This window comes from Bacillus rossius, chromosome 7, assembly GCF_032445375.1.
Source record: "Bacillus rossius redtenbacheri isolate Brsri chromosome 7, Brsri_v3, whole genome shotgun sequence".
NCBI classification, from domain to species: Eukaryota; Metazoa; Arthropoda; class Insecta; order Phasmatodea; family Bacillidae; genus Bacillus; species Bacillus rossius.
Genome location: NC_086335.1, coordinates 4,819,350 through 4,839,889, shown reverse-complemented (window position 1 = coordinate 4,839,889; position 20,540 = coordinate 4,819,350). Strand labels below are relative to the sequence as shown.

Below are 20,540 nucleotides of genomic sequence, written 5' to 3'. Positions count from 1 at the left end.
TAGGTGTAGGTGGGCTGGGCATGCTAGAATGGACATCGTCGTGAGCAATGTGTTACAAGGAGAATGCCCCAGGGTACTAGGTGTAGGTGATGACAGGCATGCTAGACAGTACAAGGTGAAGAGGAAAATGTAACAAAGAAAACACAAAATATTAAATGAAAAAATAATTGTAGTTGGTGAAAGGCATGGTAATAAGCAAAAATGGTGATCAAAATATTACAAGAAAACCGCAGGTCCCTGATTAGGTCTAGTTGTAGATTATGGCATGCAAGCAAGACAGTACAAGGAAGCAAGTTACAGTTACAATGAGAATGCCACAGGTAAATTATTGGGAATAGGTTTATGTGATGACAGACATGGTTGACAGGAAAAATGGTGAAAAAACTGTAAATAGAAGAAGGACGAATGACTTATTTGAAGATTAGGTGTTGTTAATACCAGTAATGCTAGAGAGGAAAGTTTGTGAGAAAACGGTTACAAGGAGAAAGCCATAGTTCCCTGATAAGTATAGGTGTAAGTGATGATAGCACTGCTAGACAAGAAAAGGTGATGAAACTATATCATGGGGACGGATGCATTTCCTAAATGAAGACTAGTTAAAGGTGATGAGAGAGATGCTAGAGAAGACAATGTGGTGAGTAAATTGTAAAAAGGAGAAAGCAAAATGTCCCTGATTTAGAATCGGTATAGGTGAAGCCTGGCATACTAGGCAGGACAAGATGTCGTGAAAACTGTTACAAGGAGAAACCCAAAATTCCCTGATTTAAAATAGGTGTGTCGATGACAGGAATACTAGACTGAACAAGGTGTTGGGGAAACTAACAAGGCAAAGGACACACATACTAAATTAAGACTAATTGTAAGTATGGACAGGGATGCTAAAACATAAAAGGTGGTGAGCAAACAGTTACAAGAAGAAAGTCTCAGGTCCCTGATTAAGACTACATGTAAGTAATTTCAGGATTGCTAGACAGGACACAGTGGAACGGAAACTGTAACAAGGAGAATAATGCAGGGGCCTAATTGAAGACTAGGTGTAGGTGATGACAGGCATGCTACAGAGGACAAGGTGTTAAGAACACTGTAACAATAAGAATGACGTAGCATCTTAAATGAGACTAATTTGTAGGTGATGACAGGAATGCTAGACAGGACAAGGTGATGAGGAAACTTAACAGTGAGAAAGACAAAGGTGCTAAATGAAGACTAGGTGTTGGTGATGACAGGCATGCTAGGCAGGACTAGGTATTGAGGACACTGTAACATGCATAATGATGCAGGTCCAAAATAATGACTAGGTGTAGGTGATGACAGGAATGTTAGACACGACAGGGTGGTGAGAATAGTGTAACAAGTAGAATGCCACAAGTCCCTGATTTAGACTAGGTGTAGTTAATAGCAAACATGCTAGACAGTATAACATGGTGAGGACACTGTAACAAGAAGATGGACGAATGTCCTAAATGAAGACTAGGTTAGGTGATTACAGGGATTCTAGACAGGAGAAGGAGGTGACCAAGGAGAAAACAACAGTTTACTTACTAAGACTAGGTGTAGGTTATGTCAGGTATGCTAGACAGGACAAAGTGGTGAGAAAACTGTAACAAGAAGTACACAGATCCTAAATGCATATTAGTGTAGATGATGACATGGATGGTAGACAGGACAAGGTGGTGAACAATTTGTTACAAGGAGAAAACTACAGGTCCCTTATTGAGACTAGGTGTATATAACAGGCATGCAAGACAGAACAAGGTAGTGTAAATTCTGTAACAAGAAAATGGACGAGGGTCCTAAATGAAGACTGGTAGTAGGTGATGACTGGCAAGCTATAAAGGACCAGTTGGTGAGCAAATTGTTACAAGTATAAGGCCACAGTTCCTTGATTAAGATTTGGTGTATGTAATAACAGGAATGTTAGACAGGACAAAGTGGTGAGCACAATGTTAAAAAGAGAAGTTCGTATTTTCTTGATGGCAACTAAGTTTAGAAAATAACATGCATGCTAGACAGGATAAAGTGGTTAGTACATCATTACTAAAAAAAAGCTTGGAGGTCCCTGATAAAGACCAGGTGTAGATGATAAAGGGTATGCTAGACAGGATAATTTCTTTGGCACGATGTTAAAAGGAGAAGGATGCAGGTACTTGATAGAGACTATGTGAATTTTATTACCGGCATGCTAAACAGGACAATTTGGTGAACATACATGTACAAGGAATAAGTTACAGGTTTAAAATTAAGACTAGGTGTAGGCGAATACAGGCATGCTAGAGACGACTAGGTCGTAAGGACACTGTTACAAGAAGAATGCCGCAGGTCTTTTATAGAGTCTAGGTGCAGGAGAAGACAAGCACGCTAGAAAGGACTAGGTGGTTAACATACTGTTACAAAGAATAAGCCACGGGTCCCTAATAGATACTAGGTGGTTATGAATACAGGGATATCAGAGAGAACTAGGTGGTAATGACCCTGTTACAAGGAAATTGCAGCAGGTCCTGGATAGAGACTTGGTGCATGTGGTGACAGGGATGCTATACAAGCAAGGTAGTAAACTAAATTTTACAAGCAATAAATTCAGGTCTCTAATTTGGACTAGGTGTAAGTGAATACAGGGTTTCTAGACTGGACAAGGTTTTGAGGACACTGTTTAGGAAAAGCCCAAAGGTATTTGATAGAGACCAGGTGCAGTTTATGACAGGCATGCTGGATGTGACAAAAGCGAACATACTGTTACAAGGATGAAGCCACATGTCTCTAATTAGGACAACGTGTATGTGAATACAGGCACAATATAATGGTCAAGGTGGTGATTACATTGTTACAAGGAGAAGGCCGCAGGTATTCGATTTAAGACTAGATGTATGAGATGACTGGTACTACACAGAGCAAGGTGTGAACATACTGTTACGCAGGGCCTTGATAGTGACTAGGTTCATGTTGTGACAGGCACATTAAACAGGACAATTTGGTGAACATAATTATAAAAGATTTAAGCCACAGGTCCTTAAGTGAGACTAGGTGTCGGAGAATAAAAGAATTATAGACAGGACAAGAAATAGCAGCAGGTTCCGAACTGACATTAGGTTTAGGAGAATACAGGCATTCAAGGCAGGATAAGGTTGTGAGGAAGCTGTTACAAGAATAAGGTGTATGATAGAGACGATGATAGATAGATGATAGAGAAGAGAGTACAGGCATGCTAGAGTGGACGAGGAACAGCCACAGGACCCTGACTGAGGCCAGGTGCAGGAGAAGAGAGTACAGGCATGCTAGACAGGACCCTGACTGAGACCAGGTGCAGGAGAAGAGAGTACAGGCATGCTAGGCAGAACCCTGACTGAGACCAGGTGCAGGAGAAGAGAGTACAGGCATGCTAGACAGGACCCTGACTGAGACCAGGTGCAGGAGAAGAGAGTACAGGCATGCTAGACAGGACCCTGACTGAGGCCAGGTGCAGGAGAAGAGAGAACAGGCATGCTAGACAGGACCCTGACTGAGACCAGGTGCAGGAGAAGAGAGTACAGGCATGCTAGACAGGACCCTGACTGAGACCAGGTGCAGGAGAAGAGAGTGCAGGCATGCTAGACAGGACCCTGACTGAGACCAGGTGCAGGAGAAGAGAGTACAGGCATGCTAGACAGGACCCTGACTGAGACCAGGTGCAGGAGAAGAGAGTGCAGGCATGCTAGACAGGACCCTGACTGAGACCAGGTGCAGGAGAAAAGAGTACAGGCATGCTAGACAGGACCCTGACTGAGACCAGGTGCAGGAGAAGAGAGTACAGGCATGCTAGACAGGACCCTGACTGAGACCAGGTGCAGGAGAAGAGAGTACAGACATGCTAGACAGGACCCTGACTTTGACCAGGTGCAGGAGAAGAGAGTACAGACATGCTAGACAGGACCCTGACTGAGACCAGGTGCAGGAGAAGAGAGTACAGGCATGCTAGACAGGACCCTGACTGAGACCAGGTGCAGGAGAAGAGAGTACAGGCATGCTAGACAGGTCCCTGACTGAGACCAGGTGCAGGAGAAGAGAGTGCAGGCATGCTAGACAGGACCCTGACTGAGACCAGGTGCAGGAGAAGAGAGTACAGGCATGCTAGACAGGACCCTGACTGAGACCAGGTGCAGGAGAAGAGAGTACAGGCATGCTAGACAGGACCCTGACTGAGACCAGGTGCAGGAGAAGAGAGTACAGGCATGCTAGACAGGACCTTGACTGAGATCAGGTGCAGGAGAAGAGAGTACAGGCATGCTAGACAGGACCATGACTGAGACCAGGTGCAGGAGAAGAGAGTACAGGCATGCTAGACAGGACCCTGACTGAGACCAGGTGCAGGAGAAGAGAGTACAGGCATGCTAGACAGGACCCTGACTGAGACCAGGTGCAGGAGAAGAGAGTACAGGCATGCTAGACAGGACCCTGACTGAGACCAGGTGCAGGAGAAGAGAGTACAGGCGTGCTAGACAGGACCCTGACTGAGACCAGGTGCAGGAGAAGAGAGTACAGGCGTGCTAGACAGGACCCTGACTGAGACCAGGTGCAGGAGAAGAGAGTACAGGCGTGCTAGACAGGACCCTGACTGAGGCCAGGTGCAGGAGAAGAGAGTACAGGCATGCTAGACAGGACCCTGACTGAGACCAGGTGCAGGAGAAGAGAGTACAGGCATGCTAGACAGGACCCTGACTGAGACCAGGTGCAGGAGAAGAGAGTACAGGCATGCTAGACAGGACCCTGACTGAGACCAGGTGCAGGAGAAGAGAGTACAGGCATGCTAGACAGGACCCTGACTGAGACCAGGTGCAGGAGAAGAGAGTACAGGCATGCTAGACAGGACCCTGACTGAGACCAGGTGCAGGAGAAGAGAGTACAGGCATGCTAGACAGGACCCTGACTGAGACCAGGTGCAGGAGAAGAGAGTACAGGCATGCTAGACAGGACCCTGACTGAGACCAGGTGCAGGAGAAGAGAGTACAGGCATGCTAGACAGGACCCTGACTGAGACCAGGTACAGGAGAAGAGAGTACAGGCATGCTAGACAGGACCCTGACTGAGACCAGGTGCAGGAGAAGAGAGTACAGGCATGCTAGACAGGACCCTGACTGAGACCAGGTGCAGGAGAAGAGAGTACAGGCATGCTAGACAGGACCCTGACTGAGACCAGGTGCAGGAGAAGAGAGTACAGGCATGCTAGACAGGACCCTGACTGAGACCAGGTGCAGGAGAAGAGAGTACAGGCATGCTAGACAGGACCCTGACTGAGACCAGGTGCAGGAGAAGAGAGTACAGGCATTCTAGACAGGTCCCTGACTGAGACCAGGTGCAAGAGAAGAGAGTGCAGGCATGCTAGACAGGACCCTGACTGAGACCAGGTGCCGGAGAAGAGAGTACAGGCATGCTAGACAGGACCCTGACTGAGACCAGGTGCAGGAGAAGAGAGTACAGGCATGCTAGACAGGACCCTGATTGAGACCAGGTGCAGGAGAAGAGAGTGCAGGCATGCTAGACAGGACCCTGACTGAGACCAGGTGCCGGAGAAGAGAGTACAGGCATGCTAGACAGGACCCTGACTGAGACCAGGTGCAGGAGAAGAGAGTACAGGCATGCTAGACAGGACCCTGACTGAGACCAGGTGCCGGAGAAGAGAGTACAGGCGTGCTAGACAGGACCCTGACTGAGACCAGGTGCAGGAGAAGAGAGTACAGGCATGCTAGACAGGACCCTGACTGAGACCAGGTGCCGGAGAAGAGAGTACAGGCATGCTAGACAGGACCCTGACTGAGACCAGGTGCAGGAGAAGAGAGTACAGGCATGCTAGACAGGACCCTGACTGAGACCAGGTGCAGGAGAAGAGAGTGCAGGCATGCTAGACAGGACCCTGACTGAGACCAGGTGCAGGAGAAGAGAGTACAGGCATGCTAGACAGGACCCTGACTGAGACCAGGTGCAGGAGAAGAGAGTACAGGCATGCTAGACAGGACCCTGACTGAGACCAGGTGCAGGAGAAGAGAGTACAGGCATGCTAGACAGGACCCTGACTGAGACCAGGTGCAGGAGAAGAGAGTACAGGCATGCTAGACAGGTCCTTGACTGAGACCAGGTGCAGGAGAAGAAAGTACAGGCATGCTAGACAGGACCCTGACTGAGACCAGGTGCAGGAGAAGAGAGTACAGGCATGCTAGACAGGACCCTGACTGAGACCAGGTGCAGGAGAAGAGAGTACAGGCATGCTAGACAGGACCCTGACTGAGCCCAGGTGCAGGAGAAGAGAGTACAGGCATGCTAGACAGGTCCCTGACTGAGACCAGGTGCAGGAGAAGAGAGTACAGGCATGCTAGACAGGACCCTGACTGAGACCAGGTGCAGGAGAAGAGAGTACAGGCATGCTAGACAGGACCCTGACTGAGACCAGGTGCAGGAGAAGAGAGTACAGGCATGCTAGACAGGACCCTGACTGAGATCAGGTGCAGGAGAAGAGAGTACAGGCATTCTAGACAGGACCCTGACTGAGACCAGGTGCAGGAGAAGAGAGTACAGGCATGCTAGACAGGACCCTGACTGAGACCAGGTGCAGGAGAAGAGAGTACAGGCATGCTAGACAGGTCCCTGACTGAGACCAGGTGCAGGAGAACAGAGTACATGCATGCTAGACAGGACCCTGACTGAGACCAGGTGCAGGAGAAGAGAGTACAGGCATGCTAGACAGGACCCTGACTGAGACCAGGTGCAGGAGAAGAGAGTACAGGCATGCTAGACAGGACCCTGACTGAGACCAGGTGCAGGAGAAGAGAGTACAGGCATGCTAGACAGGACCCTGACTGAGACCAGGTGCAGGAGAAGAGAGTACAGGCATGCTAGACAGGACCCTGACTGAGACCAGGTGCAGGAGAAGAGAGTACAGGCATGCTAGACAGGACCCTGACTGAGACCAGGTGCAGGAGAAGAGAGTACAGGCATGCTAGACAAAACCCTGACTGAGACCAGGTGCAGGAGAAGAGAGTACAGGCATGCTAGACAGGACCCTGACTGAGACCAGGTGCAGGAGAAGAGAGTACAGGCATGCTAGACAGGACCCTGACTGAGACCAGGTGCAGGAGAAGAGAGTACAGGCATGCTAGACAGGACCCTGAATGAGACCAGGTGCAGGAGAAGAGAGTACAGGCATGCTAGACAGGACCCTGACTGAGACCAGGTGCAGGAGAAGAGAGTACAGGCGTGCTAGACAGGACTCTGACTGAGACCAGGTGCAGGAGAAGAGAGTACAGGCGTGCTAGACAGGACCCTGACTGAGACCAGGTGCAGGAGAAGAGAGTACAGGCGTGCTAGACAGGACCCTGACTGAGACCAGGTGCAGGAGAAGAGAGTACAGGCATGCTAGACAGGACCCTGACTGAGACCAGGTGCAGGAGAAGAGATTACAGGCATGCTAGACAGGACCCTGACTGAGACCAGGTGCAGGAGAAGAGAGTACAGGCATGCTAGACAGGACCCTGACTGAGACCAGGTGCAGGAGAAGAGAGTACAGGCATGCTAGACAGGTCCCTGACTGAGACCGGGTGCAGGAGAAGAGAGTGCAGGCATGCTAGACAGGACCCTGACTGAGAACGGGTGCAGGAGAAGAGAGTACAGGCATGCTAGACAGGACCCTGACTGAGACCAGGTGCAGGAGAAGAGAGTACAGGCGTGCTAGACAGGACCCTGACTGAGACCAGGTGCAGGAGAAGAGAGTACAGGCTTGCTAGACAGGACCCTGACTGAGACCAGGTGCAGGAGAAGAGAGTACAGGCGTGCTAGACAGGACCCTGACTGAGACCAGGTGCAGGAGAAGAGAGTACAGGCATGCTAGACAGGTCCCTGACTGAGACCAGGTGTAGGAGAAGAGAGTACAGGCATGCTAGACAGGACCCTGACAGAGACCAGGTGCAGGAGAAGAGAGTACAGGCTTGCTAGACAGGACCCTGACTGAGACCAGGTGCAGGAGAAGAGAGTACAGGCATGCTAGACAGGACCCTGACTGAGACCAGGTGCAGGAGAAGAGAGTACAGGCATGCTAGACAGGACCCTGACTGAGACCAGGTGCAGGAGAAGAGAGTACAGGCATGCTAGACCGGACCCTGACTGAGACCAGGTGCAGGAGAAGAGAGTACAGGCATGCTAGACAGGACCCTGACTGAGACCAGGTGCAGGAGAAGAGAGTACAGGCATGCTAGACAGGACCCTGACTGAGACCAGGTGCAGGAGAAGAGAGTACAGGCATGCTAGACAGGACCCTGACTGAGACCAGGTGCAGGAGAAGAGAGTACAGGCATTCTAGACAGGACCCTGACTGAGACCAGGTGCAGGAGAAGAGAGTACAGGCATGCTAGACAGGACCCTGACTGAGACCAGGTGCAGGAGAAGAGAGTACAGGCATGCTAGACAGGTCCCTGACTGAGACCAGGTGCAGGAGAACAGAGTACATGCATGCTAGACAGGACCCTGACTGAGACCAGGTGCAGGAGAAGAGAGTACAGGCATGCTAGACAGGACCCTGACTGAGACCAGGTGCAGGAGAAGAGAGTACAGGCATGCTAGACAGGACCCTGACTGAGACCAGGTGCAGGAGAAGAGAGTACAGGCATGCTAGACAGGACCCTGACTGAGACCAGGTGCAGGAGAAGAGAGTACAGGCATGCTAGACAGGACCCTGACTGAGACCAGGTGCAGGAGAAGAGAGTACAGGCATGCTAGACAGGACCCTGACTGAGACCAGGTGCAGGAGAAGAGAGTACAGGCATGCTAGACAAAACCCTGACTGAGACCAGGTGCAGGAGAAGAGAGTACAGGCATGCTAGACAGGACCCTGACTGAGACCAGGTGCAGGAGAAGAGAGTACAGGCATGCTAGACAGGACCCTGACTGAGACCAGGTGCAGGAGAAGAGAGTACAGGCATGCTAGACAGGACCCTGAATGAGACCAGGTGCAGGAGAAGAGAGTACAGGCGTGCTAGACAGGACCCTGACTGAGACCAGGTGCAGGAGAAGAGAGTACAGGCGTGCTAGACAGGACTCTGACTGAGACCAGGTGCAGGAGAAGAGAGTACAGGCGTGCTAGACAGGACCCTGACTGAGACCAGGTGCAGGAGAAGAGAGTACAGGCGTGCTAGACAGGACCCTGACTGAGACCAGGTGCAGGAGAAGAGAGTACAGGCATGCTAGACAGGACCCTGACTGAGACCAGGTGCAGGAGAAGAGATTACAGGCATGCTAGACAGGACCCTGACTGAGACCAGGTGCAGGAGAAGAGAGTACAGGCATGCTAGACAGGACCCTGACTGAGACCAGGTGCAGGAGAAGAGAGTACAGGCATGCTAGACAGGTCCCTGACTGAGACCGGGTGCAGGAGAAGAGAGTGCAGGCATGCTAGACAGGACCCTGACTGAGAACGGGTGCAGGAGAAGAGAGTACAGGCATGCTAGACAGGTCCCTGACTGAGACCAGGTGCAGGAGAAGAGAGTGCAGGCATGCTAGACAGGTCCCTGACTGAGACCAGGTGCAGGAGAAGAGAGTACAGGCATGCTAGACAGGACCCTGACTGAGACCAGGTGCAGGAGAAGAGAGTACAGGCATGCTAGACAGGTCCCTGACTGAGACCAGGTGCAGGAGCAGTGACCTACCCCATGGCGGCGCGGCTGGACGGGCGACCGGCCATCACCAGGGCGGTTCGCTCGGGCAGCAGGCTGCTGGACTGGAAGTACTGGCAGGCACAGCGCACCTCGCTGCTCGACACGGAGGAGTCGCGCGAGGCCCCGCCCCCACCGCCCCCGCCTTCACCCCGCCCCCGGCCTGAGCGCTCGGAGCGCGCGCGCCGCGTCTTCTTCATGGCGCCCTGCGCCGCCCCATCGCCGCCGCCGAGCGCCGAAATAACACTGCCTCGCCTGCCGGCAGTCACCCCGCGCCGCTCGTGTCCAGACGTGGCCCAGTGGCCGGCTTGCACACCTCTCGGCTCCCGGCGGCACAATGCGCAACCTCGCCGCGCGCTATTTGCGTCCTGCTGCAGGCGGCTCCCAGGAAGTATTCTTACTGGCTCCGAGCGCCCTCTTACGTCATGCTCGGCGTCTGTGTCGTGGCGTTACACTCGCGCTTATAGCTTCCTAATAGCCACACTCTAACATTTCTTACCTTTCTGTGTGTTTCATTGGTGGTATGTAGGCAACCATAGACAGAGATTGTACCTAGCGATTAATGATAACATTTAAGCGTGTTTCGTGAGTAGTGTGTGAATGGCGGAGCTGGCACAGGCTTAAGGTTGTGGTAGGTGGTGGGGTCAATGACCGACTGGTTTCTGAAGTCACGGCGGCCATCTTGGATTTAAAAAATTTCTCAAAAATGACATAATTTCCAGTTTTGAGGAAAATATTCACGTTTTCTTCCTCAAAAATTCAAAATTAGGATTTCGAAAAACCTCAAAAGTATTTCGCATTAGAAAGAACACAAAATACTAAAAGCGGCTTTAAAGTCCTAAGGGCTAGCCGCTCTAAGCCTCTGACGTCATCTAGGATTATTTCGTCACTGTTGCAATTTCCATTACGGCCGCCATATTGAAAATATTTATTATCCGATTTTAATGACAATTTTTTAAAATCTATAGATAAATTCAATTAATAAAATTTTAACAAAAATTATTTTACAAAAACATACTCCTAAGACATTGAGCTCGGAGTCCTCGGTTCGAACCCAGTGAGGGCAAAAAAATGGCGACCGATTCTTCCCTCATGGTGGCTACTAGCATACTGACCACCCCACCACTTATGTCAAGGTATATATATCGTCAGCTAGTATGACGTCATGTCCGCCATTTCGAAAATCCGTAATTTTAATGCTGCAAATTCGGGAAAAATTTAAAATTTATAAAAAAATTAATTATTAAATTTTAATACAAAATTAAAAAACACAGTTGAAAATATTGTTACAGCCACCATCTTGAATTCTATAATTGTTGCATGTTTCGTTACGACTGCCATCTTGAAAATCCGCAATTTTAATGTTAGAAATTCCGAAAAAATCCCAAAAAATATTTTATAAATTGCCTACTTCAAATGTTAAGTTACTTAAACGATTTCGGTCCTCGGTTCGATTCCCGGCGAGTTTAAACCAGTAATTTATTTATATATTTTAAAAATTCTCAATAAAAAGAAATAAAACGTCTTATGCCACACCCGATATTTTGAATTATGTCACCACTGTATAAATTATCGTTAGATGCCATCTTGAAAATCTTCATTTATTATCCTATTTCAATGAAAAAATTCAAAATTCACCAAAAATAACTTATTTAATATACTGATTGATTATATGTGTTCCTGTCCTTGGTTCGATCCCTGGGCGATGCCAAAAAATTAATTTTATGTAAAAATTAGCTCAAAAATGATAGGTTCAAAAATAAAACACCACACGTTTCTTTAGAAAAATAAAATGTATTATATAATATATATTATACTACAGGAACAAAAAAAAACTAAGATCTTGAGTATTTCTCGATTTAAACAGTCTTCTTAGAGTACGTAGTAAGTCCTTTACATGACTTTAAATGCCTTTTCAGTTCGTCAGGCCGACTCATTGGTACACCACATTTTTCTCACAGAGAAGAATAAATGATTTCATTAAAAGGACAGTGATATATTTCATGACGTCTTGCACTTGGGATATTTGCTAATGTTTTGCCACAAAATTTACAGCTTGAATTTAATGAATGTTCATCCTGTCCTTTGCAAAACCACATATGCCTTTTCAATTTCCCATAGTGTATAAACTGGCTACAAGACACGTTGCACTGATATTTAATGAGTCCAGAGTTATTACTACTATTGTGTATTACATAATCACGTAATTTCAAGTTTATGATCTCACAGAACATACAGTTGGGTGATGGAACACCGTTGGATGCTGCTTCCTTCATCAATGTCACTGGCACTGTTGACAACCACTGTAACACCGGTGAAATGTTAACTTCTGAAGCCTTCGAGGTATGCTCTGCGGAAGATGTCACACACGTCGAAATATCCTGATGTGCTGAGAGAGTAAATGTAACTGTTGACGAAGTTGTCATCGGGTTCTGCACTGTTGATGGTAAGTAGTATGTAATAGTTCCTCCGAGCGCAGGCTTCAGGCTGAGGAGCGAGGAACCGAACCACCATCTTGGATTGTGAGGTCACGGCGGCCATCTTGGATGAGTGTGACCATGACCTTTGACCTTGACCTTGACCTTGGTGGCCTATTTGGTACGCCATTTTTGATTTGGGCGCCATTTTGTTTTATGACATCATCACCATCATGTTGATTTATGATAGCAGCCATTTTGTATTTTGGAACATTCCGCCATTTTGATTTGTGACATCACTGTTACAATTATCGTTATGGCCTCCATCTTTAAAATCTTTATTACTATCCGATTTTAATGAAAAAAATTTATAAAAAATTTAATATAAAAATTTTAATTTAAAAATATTTCAAAAAATAAACATATACACACGGAGCTCGGATTCCTCGGTTCGAACCCGACAAAGGTAAAAAAAAAAAATGGCGACAGGTCCTTTCCTCACAGTGGCTGCTGGCAGACGGAATCCCACCACTTTGTCAATAGCATATATATCGTCAGTTAGCATTACATCATGTCCGCCATCTTGTCTTCGTTGCTGGAAACCATCATCATGTTATCGTCTGCTAGAGTGCGCTGACACCATGTTAGTTTAATTCTTACTCGCTAGAGTGCAGTAATCATTTATTATTATTGCTGTGACGCCCGCCATCTTGTCATTTGGACGCCATCTTGTCAATCAGTATTTTTTTTGCTAGAAATGCGGAAAAAATTCCAAAATTCATTAAAATATTAACTCATTAATTTACATATTGATTCTATCGATTCCTGTCCTTGGTTCGATACCTGGATGGTGCAAAACATTTAATTTTATATAAAAAATAATAATTTCATTAAACTATGTTCAAAATTCTTAAAGTGACTTAAAATCATCTACTACCTTCATTCTATAAACCATTACGACCGTCATCTAGGATAATTGTATTTATTATCCGATTTTAATGAAAAAAAATAAAATTCTTTAAATAATTAACTCATTAATTTACATATTGATTCGTTCGATACCTGTCCTTGGTTCAATCCCCGGGTGATACAAAACAACTTTAATTTAAAAAAATACCACAAAAGTGACAGGTTTGAGAAAATAAAAACACCACAAGTTCTTTTAGAAAACAAATAATTGTATTACATAAATATTACACAACTACAAGTACAAAAAAAACACAGACAAATTACTAAAGTCTATTGGATTTCTCGATTTCTGCATCATCACCCAAGCGAGGTGGAAAGCCCCACCACTTGACATAGGACCGTCCGTTTCTTCGTTTTATAATCTTCTCCACCAAGTACCTACGTATCGGTATACAACGTAGGCTGAATCTCTTCGGCATAGAAGCCGCCATGGATAGGTTTGTGGTCCAAATCTTCGAGGTAGTAGGTCCTAGGCTCTGATTCACGAACATGTGTCACACGGAAAAGTTCAGGACTCCAGTTCGCAGTGAATCCTTTCTCGAAGATACCTTTCTGCTTGGAGATTAGCACAATGTCACCGACGGTAGCTTTAAGCTTTCGTGGATATTTCTTCTTCGTGTTGGAAAATACAGTTTGTAGCAGGTGATTGTCCTTTATGTCCTTTGGCTTCATTTTCGTGGTAGAATGCACCGTGGAATTATACTCGTTTATTAGTTTTGGCAAGATGTCAAGCCACTTGTAATTTCCGTTAGCCGTGAACTGTCGCCACATCTTGGAACGCAAAGTTTTGTTAAACCTTTCGACAACGGAGGCTTTGACGTTACTAAATGTAGAGTATTGTTTGATGACATACTTCTTCATCAAAGCCTTGAATGTTGCATTGTAGAATTCTTTCCCGAGGTCCGTTTGCAGATGTGTCGGTACACGTCCACCCTGCAAAATATTGTTCATGGCCTTGGTTACTTCAGTTGCAGTCTTTGATTTTACAGGTCTAGCCCAAGCGAACTTGCTATAAACGTCGATGACTGTCAACATGTACTTGAAACCTTTATTCAATCAGGAATACGGTATCATCTCAACAAGGTCCGCATGGAATAAATCATCAATTCCGCGAACTATGACTTTGCGACGAAGGTATTTCCGTCTAGCAGGAGCATGAAGTTCGCGAGCGATTCCGGTTCGACTCATTGTATGTAGCCTGCTTCCCTCAGTTCCTCAAGTATGGAGACTATTTCGTTAATGTGCGAATAGTTTCCTACACTAAGCGAAGCATGTAGAATTCTAAGACGATCAACTAATTCATTGGGGTCGCCCCAATATACATAGTCAAATATCTGATCACTTTCTAGCTTTTTTAAACCTTCACCGTGTATTGTTAGTTCACTAAAGAGATTAGCGAGAATGTCGATTTTTTCATTATCTTCGTCTTTATATACACCACTATCTGGATCGTTATCGCGAAAATGTGCATTGGTTAGCTCTATCAGTTTTTTGTACTCTTGTAAGTCTTTGTGAGAATATCCTTTAGGCTCCCTGCGAAACAGCAATTCGTACAGACCCGGAGTCCCTCGCGTTTTGAACTCTTCTACGCGCACGATATTTCCTGGTAAAAAGTCTATTTCTTTAGCACCAAGGAACTACTTATTATGTTTTCTGTACACTCCATAGGTCGTGTCATTATTCCGGCTCGTAAACGATATCAGGTATAGCCGGACCATTGCATTAACTTGATGTCCCTTTTTCGGTATTTTTTTCTTGTGCATGGACTCTGTACTCGTTAAGTCCTCTTCTTCTCGATCTGGTTCATACTTTCTCTTCTTTACAATCAGCATTTCATCTTCAACTTCTGTCTTCACATTGATGGCTGGTTCTTCCTTATTTTTAAGTTCGTCGAGGCGACTAGTGATTGGCTTAAATATCTCCTCATTTTCCATCTCACGTGCAAGTCTGGTTCGTCTAGCAAGTAGATATTTTAACGAACAGACTGTATAGCTCGATGAAGGTCACTGGCCAGGTCCGACATTGTACTGGCTGAAAACATATTAAAAGACCTCCTTTTATACTTTTTTATTCGTTCGCAGAAACTTCTTTCTTGTGTTTGGTTAAATCTGAATTTGTTGACAAGTGAGATAGTGATGCTTTCAGACTACTTTGAAAAGTCCTCAAATCGTCACGTCTTTGTGCATTCGATACTTCGATCATGTCGCGAATTCGAGAATCCGAGGCTTCCACGCGCTGGTCGATGGCAACGAGATACTCGAGTAATTCGTTTTTCACACTTTCTACTTTTTGGGTCAGTAGCGAAATGTATTTGCGGATAACGTCGTCATGAGACTTGAGAGCAGTACGTAAGTCTCGACTGCTACGACCGAATTTCGAAATGCTATGACTCATGTTTGGCGATAAACTGATCGGAACCTCGTTTATACCTGCCCTTACATAGAGGCCAGTCTTTGACTATAACTAGGAATCCGTGTTCGTCTTAACAACACAAGGCGCACATGTCTTTGAATTCCTGGAATGTCATGTCGGTGTTTACGTGATCGTCATAAGCAAGTCGTAAATTAAGTTCGTCCATGCGAAAAAGCACTATGACATTCGCGTTGTCTCGTAGGAGATGTTTTGGAATACGACTGTACGTCTGAAACAGGTAAATGCAGTCTACCTTGGCGTGTCTGCCCATGGAAAAGTACTCTTGTATTATGCCTTGCTTCTCGCACATTACATCATCGAAAACAAACACGGAATTGGCTTTTGTTTCGCTTGGAGGTATCACATCCGCAGTATCATTAAATGGGAAATACTCCAGACCATCCACCGATTGTAGAACCGTAGCTAGGGGCTGGTATTTTGGCTGTTGCAACGATTTGGAATAGAGGTAAACATTTTCGAACCTAAGAACGTTTGGCTCCTCTAATAAACTCAGTAGAACGCACGTTTTGCCGCAGTTGGACGGACCCGCCATTATGCATCGTACGGCGGAAGGCAACAGTAAGCCATGCCGTGATTCACGTGCAATAAATACATCGTCTTGCGTAATGCGCACGGGCAAACACACTTCTTGCTTGACGACCTGCATTGTACTAAAGAAATTGTATAAAATCAAACACATTTATACTTTCTGGTCAGTTGTGCGTAATGACTCGAAGAGGTAAGAACAAAAAACACATCGGTGCAGGACTCGTGAACTCGCTGATAAACAATCTACCATTCGAGCAACACATTCCCGGCTACAGATTCTGCGGTCCCGGCACGAAACTAGCGAAAAGGTTAGCTCGCGGTGACGTGAGCATTAATTCTCTGGACAAAAAGTGCAAGCAGCACGATATCGCCTACTCGCTCAGCAAGGATCTGGAATCCAGGCACCGGGCCGACGAGATATTGGCACAGGAAGCCGAAGATATAAGCAAATCTCCGGACGCGGGACTTGGAGAAAAAATCGCAGCGTGGGGCGTATCTAAAATCATGAAGGCAAAGACCAAATTAGGACTGGGTGCTCGTCGAGCCAGCTCCATCAAGTCAAAGACTAACTCACGCAAGACCAAACGCAAGGCGTGCAAGAAGCCAAGCAAATATTACAGACTCTCGACAAGAAGATTAAAGGAGGATTTCTTCCTTTGCTTTTGCCTGCATTGGGTGCTCTCGGCGGTCTCATCGGTGCAACGAGTGGTATAGTGCGGGCAGTCAACACTTCGAAGAATGAGCGCAAGCAGTTAAAAGAAGCACAGCGACACAATTACAGCATGGAAGCCATTGCCATGGGTAAAAAAAACGGCGCAGGACTCTACTTACGACCTCACAAGGCAGGTCGTGGCATGAGAAAGAAACGAATGAAAAAATCTTAAGTTCTCTACCGAAACATCCGCTCAACAACGTAGATTTTATCAGGTACGCTCGAAAACTGAAAATACCAAATTTCCGCGGCGTGTTTATGCGAGACACTTTGCCCAGCAAACCAAAAAAGCACGAACGCTTGATAATTAATTTAGACACGTCGGCGGGTCGCGGTACGCACTGGGTGGCCTATGTAAAGACTGAAAAAATGGCCGAGTACTACGATAGTTTTGGAAATTTACGTCCTCCGCCAGAACTTAGGCGGTACCTGGGCCGAACCACTACATTGTTCTACAATTACGAAACGGAGCAGAAGCCTAATCAAACAAACTGCGGACACTTCTGTCTTCGCTTTTTAACAAACAAAAATTAGCTGACAAATAAAAAATGATACTTAAAGGCTGTGCAGTGATTATAATTTATTAGTCATGTCGATAACACTTACCTTGACAGGTCACGCATCTGAGTTGCGGGCGGTTCATTTTCCGCCTCTGGATTTAGACGGAAATTGGTGTATCGGACTCGTAGATTTTCAAACATATAATGCCATACCGAATATCGATGAGGAAAATTGCAAGATCTGCTTCCTGAAAAGCGATGGGACTGCTCATGAAATACAGTTACCTGTTGGCTCTTACGAAATTGACGTCATTGCAAATTACATTAGGGATATGTTACCACAGGATGTAGAATTTCAACTGCGCGGAAATCCAAACACTCAAAAAATCATTCTAACATGCAGTGAAAATGTCGACTTTACGAAACCTGGGACCATAGGTACGATGCTCGGATTCGAATAAAAGGTGTATGATACAGGAAGAACGTACGAATCTACGCGCGCAGTAAACATTTTGCCTATTAATGTCATTAGAATAAACTGTAATTTGGCAAGTGGAACGTACCTCAACGAAAGACTAAGCAAAATGCTGCACGAGTTTTCACCGATGGTCCCGCCAGGATATAAAATGGTCGAAGTACATCAAAGTATCATTTACGTTCCAGTCGTAGTGAAGTGCGCACACGAAGTCGTTGTCAGAATCGTTGACCAGCGAGGACGTTTGGTGAATTTTCAATACGAAGAAATTACATTACGTCTGCACTTGAATCGATGGGCATAAAGTTCGTAACACCGAACAGTTATAAAAGAAATCGCATTGTTGTGAATAAAAACAGTTCTCTACCAGACATCGGTGCATTAACACCTGACAGCATAAAGTATCTGTTCAGTATTGGACAAGTGCCGAATAAATATGGAAGACGAAATCCTCAACGTGGAAGATCCGGTCATTTTTGATGACAGCATTACGAAAATGGAATTGCACGAGTACCAGCCTTTCCTGCTCGGACCGTACGCACTACCATCAGAAGTACGCATTGCAGATATCTGTACTCTACCTTCGCAGTCATTTCTGCGTATAAGAGGCACGCTGACAAAAGCGGATGGTACGCACCCGACAACAACGTCAATATCCTGCAATGGTATTCTTCACTTAATCGAGCGCATTACATATGTTCTCAATGGCGTCGAGGTAGACCAGACGAGAGATGTAGGCATAACATCTGCTATGAAAAATTACCTTTCGCTCACGCCAAATGAACTGTCTGCTGCAAATATGGCCGATTGGGCTCTAGAGGATGAATATAAGCTTCCGGTTTATGCCGAAGGATAGTTCGAAGTTTGTGTTCCTCTGTCCATGCTTCTTGGATTCGCTGAGGACTACAAGCATATAATCATTAATTCGAAACAAGAGCTCGTACTGCTTCTAGCCAACACGCACATTAATGCAATTGTCGCCGCTGCAGAAAACCCTCAAGATGTCTCGCTAACACTACAGTCTATCGAGTGGATGCTGCCCCACATCCAAGTGAGCACTGTTGAACGAGTCAAGATGTTGAAGAACATAGAAAATTGCAAGAACTTCGATGTGCCATTCCGATCCTGGAGCCTGGAAACTTATCCTGGCTTGCCTCATAGTCAGCGTATCAATTGGATAGGAAAGTCCAGCTTCGCTACGGAAAAACCAAGATACATCATCGTCGGGCTTCAGACCGCAAGACAGCTCAATGCAGGAGTAAGTCGCTCCGTATTCGATAACTGTCAAATACGTAATGTAAAAATATTTTTAAACAGTGAAAGTTATCCGTACGTTGACATGAACATGGACTTTGAAAGTGGAAGATTTCTTCTCGCATATCAAATGTACGCCAAGTTTCAGCAAGCTTACTATGGGCGGGGACAATCACCGATACTGAGTCCTGACAGTTTCAAGAACAAGGCTCCGTTAATGGTGTTTGACGTTTCCAAACAGGATGATCGAATAAATTCAAACATCATCGACTGTAGGATCGAGATAACGACTAGCGGAAATATTCCACCAAACCCCTATGCTTTTTGTCTGATACTTCACGATCGGCTTGCATCGTACAATTGTCGAGACAAACTTGTGAAAGTTCTGACATAAATACTGTTTCGTTTTCGAAGATAATTTTGTTACGACCGAGCATTGCTAGCGACAAGATGTACTGCAACCTGCATGGTTTCTAGAGTCAAAATGGATTCGTGCTCAAGGAAATTAGCATCACCTCCGGAGACAAGACTCGAACTCGCACTTTTCGACCTCCGTATCCTTGGAAACTACTTGACGAAAAAAGTAAAGGTTCGAATGAATGGCTATGTAAATATTATCACGGACTAGAGTGGGACCAAGGAAAAATTCCATACCACCAAGTGAAAAACTCTATTGAAGATTTACTATTTCAAAACGAAATAATCTACGTTGCCGGACCTGAACAGAAGAAATAACTGAGAAAGTTGTGTGATCCAGCAGTTGAAATTGTAGACCTACAGACCGACTACGGTTGTCCTTCCCTGCGCAAGCTTAGTACAATATACGACGTACAGCCACGCGACAAAATTGAACGTGTCTGTGCCTGTACAAACTCGCAGTTAATGCAGAAATGGCACACACAGTGTTAGTAGTAGCCTGCATATATAATTGGCGTACATCCGTAAGTGCCTTTAGTTGACGTTCGACCTGCAAGAAGATATTTACGTTTCATCCTGCTAACGTGTACGTGAGCGTAAGACCTAGCTTCAGCAGTGTCGTGTACAGCTACTGGGATTCCGGGTATTTACGTACATATACAAAAACCTGTGATGGAGGCGCTCAGCATTGGCGGTTTGCGCACTTTCCTGTGTCCTACGAACCGACTCAGCAGCTGTTAGATTGTTGCAAACCTGGAAACTGTGCCGTCTATCACATGAGACCACACACAATCCTTCCTGCTAGCATCGCTGAGGTAGTCGCCTCGTCTGCACGTGCAACACCAAACATGAGCGTGTTGCAACCTGTTGCGACCTGTGATGCTTCTACGCAGACGTCCAAACGACGTGCGTCTCGTCGTCGCAGTTCAGGCAGTGAATCTGTCCCAACTAGCACTGAGCCAAAGCCCAGGCGCAGACGTGGTCACAGACATCAACGACCATGTCTTGTCGGAGTTGCCGACGTCGCAGAAGATGACCAGCTGGAAACCTGTGTTCCTGATCCCGTGGCCTGCGAACCAGTTGGAACCGGATTCGACGAGGTAGTGCGTGCGGCATTAAAGAATTTGCTTGCGAAAATGCTTGATTCCTTAACCTAATATGTATTTG

At 46.2% G+C, this 20,540-nt stretch overlaps 1 protein-coding gene across 1 annotated transcript in view; it reads right to left on the bottom strand.

Annotated features, from left to right (window-relative positions):
• The window catches only part of LOC134534396 (uncharacterized), a 110,175-nt gene that overhangs the window by 41,002 nt on the left and 48,633 nt on the right, over window positions 1-20,540 (bottom strand). Inside the window, exon 4 of the mRNA XM_063372860.1 lies at window positions 9,663-10,104. Within this exon, the coding sequence (XP_063228930.1) occupies window positions 9,663-10,104 (442 nt within the window). The remainder of the gene's footprint in view (window positions 1-9,662; window positions 10,105-20,540) is intronic.